We start from the raw sequence: 15926 nt of genomic DNA, 5'->3' as shown, positions 1-15926 counted from the left end.
TCAAAGCCCTTCACCCAGCTCACCTTTCTACCTTTCTTGGTGGGGGTTATATTTAGCTTGGCTCTCTCTTGGAAGGTTTGCCTCAGCACCTGCCGGACAAGGGGCTCACGGGCAATCTGCAGGGCTACCATGTAGCGGGCGCCTTCTAGCACAGCTTCTGGAGTAGGGAACTGGCTGTGGGGAAAATGGTGCAGCTACAGGACCAGGCTGTTGTGGCCCTCAGGCCCCTCCTCCTGTCAGTCACCTGCTGCACACCTACCTGCAAACATAATCCTTGGCCAGCTCCAAGGGCTCTGCGGGAAACTGCTCTGTCTCATGCCGCTGGTAGCTGTCCCGCAGGTTCTCCCCAAACTGCTCGGGAGTAAGCCCAAACTTTTTGGCCAGGCCATCTAAAGCAAACAGAAGAGTGAAGGGTAAGGCAGCAGATGGGCTGATAAACCTCTTGGCTTTCAGAATCTGGAGTTGGAATTCTGGGAACCAGCCTTTGTTATTTTCCTGAGACGGTCTCGCTCTGTTGCCCAGACTAAAGGGTAGTGGTGTGATCATGGCTCATTGAAGCCTTGACCTCCTGGGCTCAGGTGATCCTTCCACTTCAGCATTCCCGAGTACCTGGGACTACAGGTGTGTCTCACCACTCCTGGCTAATTTTTCTGTATTTTTTGTAGAGTCTTGCTATGTTGACCAGGCTGGCCTCCAACTCCTGGGCTCAAGCGATACTCCCACCCTAACCTTCGAAGTGCTGGGATTACATGCTTGAGTCACTGTGCTCAGCTAGGGCACTGGAATTTAAAGAGGCCAGGAATGAGCAGGACCAGGTGGTCAAAGAACAATGAAAAAACTGATTTTAAACACTTGATGGGCAGTTATAAGGCAGAAGAAACAGACAGACTGGACTCTCTCCCTCTAATCATGAGTTTCCCATTACCTCAGGAAATTAGAGAGACGCTGAACTGTCACTGTGGGGCGGGAATGGGTATGGAGAGGAAGTGCTTTTGAAGACCAGATAACAGGCTGGTTCAGGATTGGATTGGTGACTGACCCAGATAGCCTTTGTTTTTCCTGCCAACCAGTCTTTTTTTCTGGGTAACTTCCCTTGCTCAGGCTAGAATGCCTAAATCCCAAAGAAGCTAGCTTTTACCTAGCCCAGCACTCTGGCAGATGGTGTACATGTCTCGGCGAGAGGCTTGCTTGAGCTCTGGCCCCCTCTGCTCCTCATCTTCTGCCTCGTCCCCTTCACCTGGGAAGAAAACACGGGGAGATTGAGGGTTCTAGTTTCCAATCACTCCCAAGGATCTGACACATTAGGAGAGAAGCCTTAAAGGGTACCCAGCCAAGGGTCTCCTTCAAGATGCCATGGGCCATCAAGTCTCCTGGGTTTTTGAGACACAGCCTCGGTTTGTTGCCCAGGCTGGTGTGCAGTGGCGTGATCTCAGCTCACTGCAACAACCGCCTCTAGGTTCAGGCATGCCTCAGCCTCCTGAGCAGCTGGGATTACCGGTATGTGCCACCTAGCCCTGCTACTTTTGTATTTTTAGTAGAGATGGAGTTTTGCCATGTTGGCCAGGCTGGTCTCGAACTCCTGACCTCAGGTGATCCACCTGCCTTGGCATCCCAAAACGCTGGGATTACATGCATGAGCCATTATGTACAGCCATCAAGTCTCCTGGATTTTCTTTTCCAGCACTAACCTTCTTCATCTCCCTCTTCCCTGACACGCTTCAGCTTCTTGCGGCTAGCTTTGGCGGCGTTCTGCATCTTAGGGATGTCTCGGCCATAATAAAGAAGAAAATGGTTGTAGACATCTTTCAGCTCATCCATTGACTGGACATCCTTGAGCCTGAAAAGGAAGAGACATAAGGTTTCAGTCATCACTGCGGAAAGGATATAATCCAATTTGGCTCTAAGAGGTCCAATTCCCAAAAGGCAGTATCCCAACTAAAATGGGATCCCAACCAGTTTTTTCCAATTATTATTATTATTGTTATTATTTTTTTGAGACAGAGTCTCACTCTGTTGCCCAGACTGGAGGGAGGATGATCACTTGAACCCGGGAGGTTGCGGCTGCCGTGAACTGTGACCACACCACTGCTCTCCATCACCACTGCTCTCCATCCTAGGCAACAGAGAAAGACACATAGCTGGGTGCGGTGGCTCATGCCTGTAATCCCAGCACTTTAGAAGGCCAAGGCGGAGGGATCACAAGGTCAGGAGAGTGAGACCATCCTGGCTAACATGGTGAAACCCCATCTCTACTAAAAATACAAAAAATTAGCTGGGTGTGGTGGTGGGTGCCTGTAGTCCCAGCTACTTGGGAGGCTGAGGCAGATGGTGTGAACCCGGGAGGTGAAGCTTGCAGTGAGCCGAGATCACGCCACTGCACTCCATCCTGGGCAACAGAGCAAGACTCTGTCTAAAAAACAAACAAACAAACAAAACAAAAACAAAACCAAGACACATGATAGCCCTAGACCGTATCTTACTTATTTATTTTTTTGAGGTGGAGTCTCACTCTTGTCACCCAGGCTGGAGTGTAATGGCGTGATCTCAGCTCACTGCAACCTTCACCTCCTGGGTTTAAGAGATTCTCCGGCCTCAGCCTCCGGAGTAGCTGGGATCACAGGTGCGCACCACCACACCGACTAATTTTTGTATTTTTAGTAGAGACAGGGTTTCACCATGTTGGCCAAGCTGGTTTCAAACCCCTGATGTCAGGTCATCTGCCCACCTCATCCTCCCAAAGTGCTGGGATTACAGGTGTGAGCCACCATGCCAAGCCCGTTTTCTTTTTTTCTTTTTTTGAGACAGAGTTTTGCTCTTGTTACCCAGGTTGGAGTGCAATGGCGCGATCTCAGCTCACTACAACCTCTGCCTCCCAGGTTTAGGCGATTCTCCTGCTTCAGCCTCCTGAGTATCTGGGATTACAGGAGCCCAGCTAATTTTTTGTATTTTTAGTAGAGACGGGGGGGTTTCACCATGTTGGCCAGGCTGGTCTTGAACTCGTGACCTCAGGTGATCTGCCCAGCTCAGCCTCCCCAAGTGTTGGGATTACAGGCATGACGCATGCCCGGCCTCCTCTTTCTTTCTTTTTTGAGATGGAGTCTAGCTCTGTCGCCCAGGCTCTGTGGTGCAGTGGCATGATCTCGGCTCCTGCAACCTCTGCATCCCAGGTTCAAGCGATTCTCCTGCCTCAGACTCCCGAGTAACTGGGATTACAGGCGCCCGCCACCACGCCCAGCTAATTTTTGTATTTTCAGTAAATATGGGGTTTCACCATGTTGGCCAGGCTGGTCTTGAACTCCTGACTTCATGACCTGCCCACCTTGGCCTCCCAAAGTGCCGGGATTACAAGCGTGAGCCACCGGGCCTGGCCCCAGCCCCCTTTTTCTTAAGAGACAGGATCGGCCGGGCGGATCACGAGGTCGGGAGATTGAGACCATCCTGGCTAATATGGTGAAACCCTGTCTCTACTAAAAATACAAAAAAAAAAATTAGGCATGGTGGTGGGCACCTGTAGTCCCAGCTACTCAGGAGGCTGAGGCAGCAGAATGGCATGAACGGGGGCGGGGGGGCGAGTGGGGGGCCGTGGCTTGCAGTGAGCTGAGATCAAGCCATTGCACTCAGCCTGGGTGACACAGCGAGACTCTATCTCCAAAAAAAATAAATAAATAAATAAAATAATTCCTGGGCTGAAGTGATCCTCTTGCCTCAGCCTCCCAAGTAACTGGGACTATAGGCAGAAGCCACTGTGCCTGTGCCTGGCTTCTAATTTTTTTTTTTTTTTTTTGAGACAAAGTCTTGCTCTGTTGCCCAGGCTGGAGTGCAGTAGCACGATCTCAGCTCACGGCAACCTCTGCCTCCCGGGTTCAAACAATTCTCCTGCTTCAGCCTCCTGAGTAATTGGGATTACAGGCGTGCGCCACTGCTCCCAGATAATTTTTTGTATTTTTAGTAGACATGGGGTTTCACCATGCTGGCCAGGCTGGTCTCGAACTCCTGACCTCAAGTGATCTGCCTGCCTCAGCCTCCCAAAGTGCTGGGATTACAGGTGTGAGCCGCTGTGCCTGGGTGACAAGTTGGATTTCTAAGGGATGGGGCCCTGTGCTACATATTCTCCAAGGTTTAACAGTGCTCTTGCAGGGCCAGACTTGGTCTGAGGGCTTCCCATAATGGAATAAACACCGCATGTTTTACCTCTCCATGTCAGTGGTGTCCAGAGCCCGAATGCCATCGGCAAGAGGTTTGTCAGGGTCAGCAGAGATCTGTTCATACTGATAAGCCTGCATCTTCTCAAACAGCCGTGTTAGGTTCTCTTTACGGATCCGCAGCTGGGTCCACTAAGGTGAAGTAGGGCAGGAATGAGGGCTCGTATTCAGCCCTGGAGACCCAAGGCTGCTCTGTTCCTTACCAGAAAACCTAGTTGGGGGGACTAGACAGGCCTGGGAGGTTTGGGTTTGTGGTATCCTGGTAGTAATGGTGCCTACCCTGGCCCATACCTCTTGGGTGCCACGGATCCACATTACCTTTTCATCCCACTGCCAGACTCTCCATAGGTCATTGATGTGCAACTCAGGCTCCACATACTCCTTTCGGTAGAAGGCAATAAAAGGCACCTAGGATGGCAAAGAGACTGCAGTCACTCAGAGACGATAGATCTGCTAAGATCCCCTCTGTCAGTAGATAATGACTTTCTGGACAAACAGCTCCAGGAAATTCAACAGTCAGAAGCTTGGCCTCCTTCACAGCCCTTCCAGGGCCTAGTGCTTTCCTCAACAGGAGAAAATAATGCTGCAGACAGGGTAGGATTGTTCTCGTGATCACTAGGGTCTCTGCGGGTCCTAACACTTCTTGAGTCATGGATAGGGGATGGGGAAGGGGGCTCCCACCTCATTTAGTTAACTATCGTTTCCCTCATCCCCTAACTAAATTTCTCACCAATGGGCCACCAGAGCTTGAGGTGTTACCTCAAAATGCTGATTTCGCATGAAGCCCAGGGCCTCTTTGATCTTCTGAATTGTGCTGGGCCCTTTCCGACTGAAGCTGCTGGCTGGCTGCCCTCGGTCTAGGTAATCACAGCTTTCCTAAAGCAGGAAAATAAAGAAATAGCAAAACAATGTCACTTGGTTTGTCTTACCACACAAGACTGCTTAATAACAAAGCATAACTTTTCCAGATGAAATCTAAAAAATTTTTCTCATATACACACACTTGTTGGGACTACATACACAGTTTTCTGTACCAGGCACACAGATGTATGAAATAGGGGAGGACGAGCTCCCCATCTTGATGAAGTGTCTTTTGGTTCATGTCAAAACCTAAGGATCTTTTCTGCGTACCTGGAGAGAAATGGTTGGTGTGGCAAAAGCATTCCTGTAGATCCAGTCAGCTTCCTCTTCTAGTTCATCATCTTCAGCCCCCTTGACTGGGATGGAGCGGAGCTGCAGTGGAAAAGACAACAGATGGACTTTATGTCTCACTTAAGAAAAACATATACCTTTTTGGACAGAAACGCGTGATCATCAAGTGTACATTTCCATTATTGTTCTGGAAATGCCATACCAGTGTTGTTCTGGCATGAAATAAGCATTGCTTTCTTTTCTTTTCTTTTTTTTTTTTTTGAGATGGAGTCTCGCTCTTGTTGCTCAGGCTGGAGTGCAATGGCGCGTTCTAGGGTCACCTCAACGTTTGCCCCCAGAGTTCAGCCTCCTGAGTAGCTGAGATCACAGGTACCTGCCACCACGCCCAGCTAATTTTTTTTTTTTTTTTGAGATGGAGTCTCGCCCTGTTGCCCAGGCTGGAGTGCAATGGCGCGATCTAGGCTCACTATAACCTCCACCTCCCAGGTTCAAGGAATTCTCCTGCCTGAACCTCCCAAATAACTGGGATTACAGATGCATGCTGCCACGCCCAGCTAATTTTTTTTTTTTAATTTTAGTAGAGACAGGGTTTCACCGTGTTGCCCAGGCTGGCCTCTAACTTCTGAGCTCAGGCAATCCACCCGCCTTGGCCTCCCAAAGTGCTAGGATTACAGGTGTGAGCCACGCAGCTAATTTTTTGTATTTTTAGTACAGATGGGGGGTTTCACAATGTTGGCCAGGCTGGTCTCGAACTCCTGACCTCAGGTGATCCACCCACCTTGGCCTCCCAAAGTGCTGGGATTACAGGTGTGAACCACCGCCCCTGGCCATAAACATTTCATAATTTTTTTTTTTTGAGACAGGGTCTGTTTTTAGGCTTCAGTGCAGTGGTGCAATGATGGCTCACTGCAGTCGTGACCTCCTAAGCTCAAGCAATCTTCCCACCTCAGCCTCCTGAGTGGCTGAGACTACAGGTGTGCACCATCACGACCAGCTAGTTTTTTGCATTTTTTGTAGAGACAAGGTCTTCCTATGTGGCCCAGGCTGGTCTTGGGTTCTTGGACTCAAGCAATCTGCCACCCTGGTCTCCCAAAGTGCTGGGATTATAGGTGTGAGCCACAGCACCCAGCCTGTATTTCACAGATTTCTAAAGAAAACAGTATTTCAAGAACCGTAAGCAAGGTAGAGTCTACCTTCCCTTCTCTAAAAGCTGGATTTCCCAGGCCCCGGGTGAGATGGGGTTCAAAGCCCATGCTGCAAACTCAATGCTAGACTTTTGCTAGATTATTTCTTGGCTACAAGGTAAATATGGATTGGTGTAAGAGCAGAGGCTGGTGGTTTCTTACCTGGAACCTCTCAGGCAGGTCAGTGGCTCGGATTTCATTGTCCTGATCTGTGAGGTGGCTGCTTTCTAGCTCACTGGGCTCATACATTTCAAAGATGCTCCTACGGCTCACACGCTTCTTGGTGGTCTTCTTGGGGCGCACTCGGATTTCACCCTCAGCCTCATCATCCTCATACTCATACTCTTCCTCCAGTTCTTCATCATACTCATTGTATTTCTCAAATTCATCATAGTCAAAGTCCACACCGAAGATTTCCTGGGCTTCTTGCAGGGCCCTGTGGGTGGCAGCAAGAGGCAGTTGGCTCAGGTTCAGGTGAGAGGAGAGAAATGCAGCCCTTGCATAGATCCTTTACTTGTCCCAAGGAAACTGAGAGGGTTAGGAGGAAGGTAAACAAAATAACCATATTCACTGCAGACGAAAGGCTTCCATTGGGGGATATTTCTGGGCAAATTGTTGTATATGGAAGAACAAAAAGCCCATCTTTGGCACCTTCAAGTGACAGTAATCAAATAGCAACAGAGCAGACGGGTCTGTATCTTGCTCAGTGGACCCAGCTTCTGCTAAGGCATTACAGTATTCCCTTAGAGCAAAAGCTTTCATATTTGTTAATTGTGATGCGGGCATTTTTTCAACAAAATTGCATTAAGAATGTCAATATATATAATTGAATAAACATGAAGCTGTAGGTGGAAGAGGAATGCTGGAGCCTTGCCCGTGTGGGACTCTACTCCAATCCCACAGTAGCCCTAGAGTGCCGAGACAGCTCCTAGGGTTTCCAGGAGCAGTCTGAAATCACTGCCTGGTAGAGGTTATTTGAGGCAGGGAAGCAAAATGGCTGCAAGCTGGGAATGCCCCCTTTTTGGCAAAGGCCTCTGACCTCCTCCTTCCTGACAAGGCCCACTCAATCACTTTATTCCCACCTTGTACCAGACCCCACTCACGCGTCTGTGTATCCAGGAAGCTTTTTCCGCCACTTAGGTTTTTTCAGAGGCTGCCCATCATCATCCACAATGAAGTCGTCAATATCTGGGTAGAAAAGGAGGGGTTGGGGTTCAGAGTCAGAGACTGAGCCAGGACTAAATTGCTTTGGTTTCTACTATGTGAGTGGTCAGTGAGCAAGAGAAGGGAAGCTCCTGAAAAGGAACTCCTTTATGTTAAATGCTGAGGGACGTAGCTAAAGAATGGTTTCCATCCTGTTCCCATGGGCCAGGAAATCCCAACATCCATCCAAACACTGGCTTCCCTGCCCAATATAACGTACCTGACTCCTCATCATCTTCTTCCTCCTCCTCTGGAGGAGCCATGGGGGCCTCCATGGCCTCCTGCCCCTCTTCCCCTTCCCCATCCTGGAAGATTTCCTCCGCAATAGCTTCTTTTTCATGCTCCTCCTTGCCATACTCCTCCTCATCATCGTCCTCATCATCTGACATTTTTTTGACACGCCGGTACTTTTGCTAGGGGTGGGAAAACCTGCCTTATCAGGATCTGAGGAGTCTCGCATATGGATACCACATCTCCAGTCTTACTCGCTTCTTCCCACCACAATTACTCTGACCAAGGGAGATGGGAAAGAACATGCTGAGTGATGCTCTTGTAGCCTCAAAGCCCGTCCTTGAAACTTGGACAAGACTTTCTCTAACAGGCACCCAGATTTGGGATGCAAATCTAGGCTCTGTAGTACAATGATACCAAACACCATGCTCTAATGTTCTCCAAACTGTCCTGCATATGCCTCCTCACCCAGAGACACTGAAATTTCCAGGACTTTTTTCTTCACCCCCAGGGACAAAGACAAAGAATGATACTTACTCCTCTTTTGACTTTGACACCCAGATTCTCCTCAATGAGGTCAAAATCATCATCCTCCAGGCGGTCATCAAAAGAGGCTGGAGAAATAAAGTGTTGCCCATGGAGATGGGGAGGCCCTTTTCTGCTGGAACCTCCACCCAAGCCTCACTTGAGCCAACAATAGACTACTCACTGCGTTTTCTCTTCTTGTGGCCAACATCATCTTCTGAATCACCAGAGTCACTGCCCTCATCCTCCTCCCCTTCATCTTCATCATCATCGTCATTGATAAAGCCTTTCAGGTTGCCCTGCTCATCCTGATCATCTAGGTTCTCCTCCTCCTCCTCCTCATCTGGAAGACATGCATGTTTGAGGCATGGAGACTGAAAAACAGGCTAGCAGTTCAGGGCCACTTGATTAATGCGATTATCCATTTGCTCTGCACCTAACGACCTGGGTGCCACGTTAACTCTTCTACCCCATGTAAAGATGCAAAACATGGCATTGACTTAAGAGTAGCAGCATCTGGAAAGAATGTTTTTTTCCCCCTACATTCACCATCTGTCTTTGGGCAGGGTGATCTTCCTGGTCACTTTGACTTCTCAAAACCATTACTAGATTATTATGGCCACCAATAACTTTGTTTTACTCAGTTTGTAAACTCAGCAGCTATACTCCTTTATTTTGCCATAATTCCTTTCATAAAACTTGCATGTCCCTTTACCCCTTTCAAGTCATTTCATGGTTCTACTCTGTTGACAGTTCTAAAGATTGGGCTTGGCCAGAGAAATAGGAAACTAGGTGAATATATATCAATAATGCTAGGTCCAAAAGCACAAAGTATTACATACGGACTTATCTATTGGTTTATTATCAACTGCCCCCCAACTAAAGTAAACTCCACAATAGCTGGATCTTTGTTGTTTTATATTTCTAGTTCCAGGCCTAATGCCTGGCATACAGACAGATGGTCAGTTAGTATCTGCTAAGAATGACTGAAAGTTCTCAAGCTGGTACCTCATGTGTGATAACTTCTGTGCTGAGCCTGAGCCTTTCATCAGCAAGAATCCAACTATCCAAAGCTTAGCAATAGTGGGGAGAAGCTTGAGGCTGGGGCCTCCTCACCATCATCCTCCTCTTCCACAAATTTCTTGGTGACTCGGGGTACCACCTCGCCTTCATCATTGTATTCTTCCTCTGACTCCTCAGCCTCGCTTTCCACAAAATCAGACATTGCTACAGCTTCTCACTCTGCCTGAAGACAACTAGGGAAAGAAGAGAAGGATAAAAAAATGGGACACGTGATTACACAGGGGGCTCTTAAACCTTCCCACAAACAGCCTTTTAGCAACCTGCCACTGCTTTGCCCACTCAACATTCCCACTTGGGGAGAGGAGAGGAAGAATCAGATGGTTCCCACTCTTCCATTATCCATTCCTCCCAGCATTGCTTCTCTCATATGTACCTTTTTTTTTTTTTTTTTTTCTGAGGTGGTGTCTCACTCTTTCACCCAGGCTAGAGTACAGTGGCACAATCTCCATTCACTGCAACCTTCGCCTCCTGGGTTCCAGTGATTCTCCTGCTTTAGCCTCCCAAGTAGCTGGGACTACAAGCACGCGCCACCATGCCCGGCTAATTTTTATACTTTTAGAAGAGACGGGGTTTCAATATGTTGGCCAGGCTAGTCTTGAACTCCTGACCTCAGGTGATCTGCCCACCTCGGCCTCCCAAGGTGTTGGGATTACAGGCATGAGCCACCACACCCAGCCTCGTATGTACTTTTAAAAAGAAGGCAGGCCGGGCACGGTGGCTCACGCCTGTAATCCCAGCACTCTGGGAGGCCAAAGCGGGCAGATCATGAGGTCAGGAGATCGAGACCATCCTGGCTAACACAGTGAAACCCCGTCTCACTAAAAAACACAAAAAACTAGCCAGGTGTAGTGGTGGGCACCTGAAGTCCCAGCCACTCAGGAGGCTGAGGCAGGAGAATGGTGTGAACCCGGGAGGCGGAGCTTGCGGTGAGCCAAGATCGTGCCACTGCACTCCAGCCTGGGCAACAGAGCGAGACTCTGTCTCAGAAATAAATAAATAAACAAATAAATAAAATAAAAAGAAGGCAAAAGCCAGGCTACTCAGGAGGCTGAGGCAGGAGAATCTCTTGAACCCAGAAGGCAGAGGTTGCAGATTGCACCACTGCATTCCAGCCTGGCGACAGAGCAAGACTCTGTCTTAAAAAAAAAAAAAAAAAAAAAGCCACTAGGCCAGGCGTGGTAGCTCACTCCTGTAACCTCAACACTTAGGGAGGCCAAGGCAGGTGGATCACCTGAGGTCAGGAGTTCTAGACCAGGCTGGCCAACATGGTGAAACTCCATCTCTACTAAAAACACAAAAATTATCCGGGTATGGTGGCAGGTGCCTGTAATCCCAGCTACTCCGGAGGCTTAGGCAGGAGAATCATTTGAACCTGAGAGGTGGAGGCTGCAGTAAGCAGAGACTGCACCATTGCACTCCAGCATCGGCAATAAGAGCAAAACCTGTCTCAAAAATAAAGAAAGAAAGAAAGAAAGAAAAAAGAAAAAGAAGGCAATTATACCAGACTTGTATATGTATCATCTCTCTTTCCCAGAGTTTTACCTCACTTACCATTTGAAGACAGGAATGGGCAAATGAGGAAAGAAACTAATGTAGGGACCATTAAGTGGGGATATGGTGGTAGAGTGGGATTATGTGATCTGCTCCTAGGAGGCTTGGAAACAGTAAGTGCCAACTTTATAAAAGGTGCTTTCATGTTTACATACACTATTCATACTTATTAGCAAAATCAAAAGGCAAATCTCTTTTCAACAGATTAAACACACAGATACTTCATGAACTTGAGCCGATTTGTGTGAGTATTGGTTGGGAGCATTTGGGTCCAAAAAGGGCCTATTTTTATCATTTATTCCCCTTGTAGGTAAAAAAATCTTGAAAGGCTTCCATGTCCTACTACCATAACCATAAAAGCAAGATGGTTAAATGGAAAGATTGCTGGGCTCAAGAGTAGAAATCAAATCCTGTTGAGACCACGGTGAAACCCCGTCTCTATTAAAAATACAAAAAATTAGTGGGGCGCGGTGGCAGGCGCCTGTAGTCCCAGCTACTCAGGAGGCTGAGGCAGGAGAATGGCGTGAACCCGGGAGGCGGAGCTTGCAGTGAGCCGAGATCGCGCCACTGCACTCCAGCCTGGGGGACAGAGCGAGACTCCGTCTCAAAAAAAAAAAAAGAAATCAAATCCTGGTTTCATATCCTAACAGCTAAACATAAACTTAAGCAAATTATTGGACATGCCTGAATATCACTTTCTTAACCTGGAAAATGGTAACAGTGCTACCTACCTTAGAGGATAGTTGAGAATATTACATGACATAGGGGAAAGAACCTGTTGTTTCAAGATGGGTTAACTGAGTTTGAATTTGAATCCTGAGCCTAACTTTCCTTAGCATTCTGTAGTTTTGTACCAACCAACCCCGACTTTATCTTCTACTTCCCTGCTTTCAGACTCATCCAAAGCCTGGAAATGATAGTAGGGATCTTCAAGAACTGTAACATGGAGCTTGATGCGCCTTGAGTAGGACTTAAAAAACAGCACACATCATCACATCAAGATTCCACTGTGGAACCCTAAAGCTGGCTGCTGACACACTCAGCATCACTCCTCACCCTGTCCAGTAAAATGGTCTATGGGATATATCCCATGTACCTTTCTCCCACTTAGACTACAAGCTTCTGGAAGATAAAGAACATATCCAATGGAGTGAATAATAAAAACCATGAAAACATAAATGGCAATACAATGAGGCATTACAAGGCACTCTGATTCTGCACCAGAAAAGCTATATCCTTTCACGTGTGCTGCAACACATTAGTAACAAATTAGCTAACAAATTAGCAACTGTTAAGTGTCTGTTAAATAAACGACTTACATTTTCTTTCTTTTTTTTTTTTTGAGACGGAGTCTTGCTCTGTCGCCCAGGCTGGAGTACAGTGGCCAGATCTCAGCTCACTGCAAGCTCCGCCTCCCGGGTTTACGCCATTCTCCTGCCTCAGCCTCCCGAGTAGCTGGGACTACAGGCGCCCGCCACCTCGCCCGGCTAGTTTTTTTTTTGTATTTTTTAGCAGAGTCGGGGTTTCACCACGTTAGTCAGGATGGTCTCGATCTCCTGACCTCGAGATCCGCCTGTCTCGGCCTCCCAAAGTGCTGGGATTACAGGCTTGAGCCACCGCGCCCGGCCTACATTTTCATATTGCTGCCTTCTTCCCAGTTAAAGATGGCAGTGGGAGGGGAGAGAAGGGTGGCTAATGGCTACCTGAAGGTGCCTTAAGTTCTGTGGCTCTAATTCTCCTGAAAATTGTCCTTACTGAGCTCAATTAATACTATAACCAATGAACTTGAGATTAACTAAACTCAAGAAAACAAAACTGCGGCTGGGCGCGGTGGCTCAAGCCTGTAATCCCAGCACTTTGGGAGGCCGAGACGGGCGGATCACGAGGTCAGGAGATCGAGACCATCCTGGCTAACCCGGTGAAACCCCGTCTCTACTAAAAAAAAAATACAAAAAACTAGCCGGGCGAGGTGGCGGGCGCCTGTAGTCCCAGCTACTCGGGAGGCTGAGGCAGGAGAATGGTGTAAACCGGGGAGGCGGAGCTTGCAGTGAGCTGAGATCTGGCCACTCCACTCCAGCCTGGGCGACAGAGCGAGACTCCGTTTCAAACAAAACAAAACAAAACAAAACAAAACTGAAGGTATAGGAGGGTGGGGGAATGTTCAATTTTCGGTTGTGGTTTCAGATGCCACTATTTCCACAAACCTAACTGAACGCCTACTATGTACATATACTCTGCTAAGAGCTGGGGATTTGAAGAGAATTGCTCATTTTCTTTCTTTTTTTTTTTGAGATGGAGTTTTGCTCTTGTTGCCCAGGCTGGAGTGCAATGGCGCAATCTCAGTTAACGCAACCTCCACCTCCTGGGTTCAAGCAATTCTCCTGCCTCAGCCTCCTGAGTAGCTGGGATGACAGGCATGCATCACCATGCCAGCTAATTTTGTATTTTTAGTAGAGAGGGGGTTTCCCCTTGTTGGTCAGGCTGGTCTTGAACTCCTGACCTTAGGTGATCCGCCCGCCTTGGCCTCCCAAAGTGCTGGGATTACAGGCGTGAGCCACCACGCCCGGCCGGATTGTTCATTTTCAAGGAGTTGACTGTCTCCTAGAGGGAGAAATATGAAAATAAGACCATAAAATGGTTTTATGTATTACAATAGACACACAGAACAGGCATAGGAAGAGAACTGGACAATAAACTCACAACACACACACAAAACCCAACCAAAATAATACGGGTCTCTCTTGGGTATTTTAAGCAATTTTTTAAAAAGTACCCTGAGGAATAATGCTTATTTACACACCTACCAAGTGCCAGACACTAACAAATATCCTACTATTTTATGTCCCTATCAAGGTGGAACAAATATTCCATGAATCCCTACACTATCCTATGAGTTACAGCACACTTCTCTCTCAACAGAGGAAGAAACAGACTCAGAGAGATGTAGTCATTTGTTCAAGGTGATAAAACTATCATCTGTTGTAAGTGCTGAGGTCTGTCTGACTCCTCATGGCTGACAGTACCACATTTATCAATAGTTCTCAGGGCATGGTCCAGGGGCCAGTCCCTTTGTTCTCTCAGGAGTGTACAGTGGAGTTTTTCCAGAGGTTATATGACATGTGGTTATCACAACAGACTGAATGCAAAAGCATATGAGAACACAGCTGTATTCTATTAGGGCAGACATTAAAACATTGTACTAAAAAGCAAAAAAATGTCATTCTTAATTTACTTATTTTGAGACAGAGTCTTGCTCTCTCACCCAGGCTGGAGTGCAATGGCACGATCCCGGCTCACTTCAACCTCAGCCTCCTGGGTTCAAGCGATTCTCTTGCCTTAGCCTCCTGAGTAGGTGGGACTACAGGCACTCGCTACCACGTCTGGCTAATTTTTGTATTTTTAGTAGAGATGGGGTTTGGCCATATTGGCCATGCTGGTCTCGAACTCCTGACCTCAAGTGATCCACCTGCCTTGGCCTCCCAAAATGCGGGGACTATAGGCGTGAGCCACCACGCCCGGCCTATTCATTTATTTTTTAAGACGAAGTTTCACCATGTTAGCCAGGCTGGTTTCGAACTCCTGAGCTCAAGTGATCCACCTGCCTCAACCTCCCAAAGTGTGAGCCACCACACCCAGTCCATTCTTACTATTTTGTTTTAAAAACTACTATTATTCGGCTGGGTGCTGTGGCTCATGCCTGTAACCCCAGCACTTTGGAAGATGGAGGTGGGCCGATCACCTGAGGTCAGGAGTTTGAGACCAGCCTGGCCAACATGGTGAAACTCTATCTCTACTACAAATGAAAAATTAGCTGGGTATGGTGGCAGGTGCCTGTAGTCCCAGCTACTCGGGAGGCTGAAGCAGGAGACCTGCTTGAACCCGGAAGGCAGAGGTTACAGTGAGCCGAGATGTTGCCACTAGACTCTAGCCTGGGTGACAGAGTGAGACTCCATCACAAAACAAAACAAACAAAAAAACTACTGTTATTCGTAAAAAGTATTATTGTTTACTATTTTAAAATAAATCAATAAGTATTTTTAAATGTCTTGAGTTTTAATTTCGAATCTGGTAAATATCAAAAGATGTAATTCACATAAACAAAATGTCTTTGGAGTCCTAAATACGTTTTAAGAGTATAAAGGGGTCCTGAGTCCAAAAAGTTGAGGAATGACTGTAAAGACCCTAAAGAGCTGCGGTACAGTAAGCCTAGGGGTTAGGGTGATGATCCCCCATGCCCCAAGATCTCTATCCTTAAGGTCATTTCGCTTGAGCACTGCCGAAAGTGAAAGTCTTAAACTTCTGCCAATTAAATCTGGAGCTCTAATTTTAATTTTGACATTGCTCCCCCTCAGCCCTGAACTGAGCCATTAAAAATAGATATGAGTACGGCAGCCCCCACACATAGCTTGTTTTAATTAGGCTATCAGACCCATACGTTCAATCTTTTAAGGCCTCAACATCTTCAAATTAAACACCAGCTCCTGCAGTCCAGATGCCCCTCAGCCTACTTAACAGAGAAACACACAGCCTACCTGATGAAAACAACAGCTTTCTTCTGTCTCAAGGGCAGCTAGTGCTCCATGCTGCACACAGTTTGGAAAGATAGCTGTGTTCTCTTTCTTCCCATCGCCTAGGTTAGCAATAAAGCACAAGCTATGCTATAGCTGGGGAATGCCTCCAATCTAGCTCAATACCAAGACTTCCAGTTGTAAGAGGTGTGCCAGAAGCAATTCTGACTTGCTGCAACTTGCAGGAGCTAGATGTGCAGACTGCAGTAGCACTGCAGTCTGAGACT

General features: G+C 47.5%; 1 protein-coding gene across 2 annotated transcripts in view; it reads right to left on the bottom strand.

Moving 5' to 3' along the window:
* The window catches only part of SUPT6H (SPT6 homolog, histone chaperone and transcription elongation factor), a 40026-nt gene that overhangs the window by 18553 nt on the left and 5547 nt on the right, over nucleotides 1–15926 (bottom strand). For both annotated transcript variants that reach the window (XR_012425402.1, XM_005583244.5), the window contains exons 2-15: nucleotides 9614–9753; nucleotides 8682–8840; nucleotides 8510–8586; nucleotides 7962–8154; nucleotides 7642–7726; nucleotides 6701–6974; nucleotides 5334–5435; nucleotides 4962–5078; nucleotides 4521–4610; nucleotides 4192–4334; nucleotides 1689–1837; nucleotides 1139–1237; nucleotides 260–389; nucleotides 24–174 (exon numbers count right to left, since the gene is read on the bottom strand). Coding sequence is in view for 1 of the 2 variants with exons in the window: in XM_005583244.5 (XP_005583301.1) it covers nucleotides 24–174; nucleotides 260–389; nucleotides 1139–1237; nucleotides 1689–1837; nucleotides 4192–4334; nucleotides 4521–4610; nucleotides 4962–5078; nucleotides 5334–5435; nucleotides 6701–6974; nucleotides 7642–7726; nucleotides 7962–8154; nucleotides 8510–8586; nucleotides 8682–8840; nucleotides 9614–9722 (1878 nt within the window). In the remaining variant the exon portion in view is untranslated. The remainder of the gene's footprint in view (nucleotides 1–23; nucleotides 175–259; nucleotides 390–1138; nucleotides 1238–1688; nucleotides 1838–4191; nucleotides 4335–4520; nucleotides 4611–4961; nucleotides 5079–5333; nucleotides 5436–6700; nucleotides 6975–7641; nucleotides 7727–7961; nucleotides 8155–8509; nucleotides 8587–8681; nucleotides 8841–9613; nucleotides 9754–15926) is intronic.

Source organism: Macaca fascicularis, chromosome 16, assembly GCF_037993035.2.
Source record: "Macaca fascicularis isolate 582-1 chromosome 16, T2T-MFA8v1.1".
Classification (NCBI taxonomy): Eukaryota; Metazoa; Chordata; class Mammalia; order Primates; family Cercopithecidae; genus Macaca; species Macaca fascicularis.
Note: the sequence above shows the minus strand (reverse complement) of the source record. Positions and strands in the feature narration are given on the sequence as shown.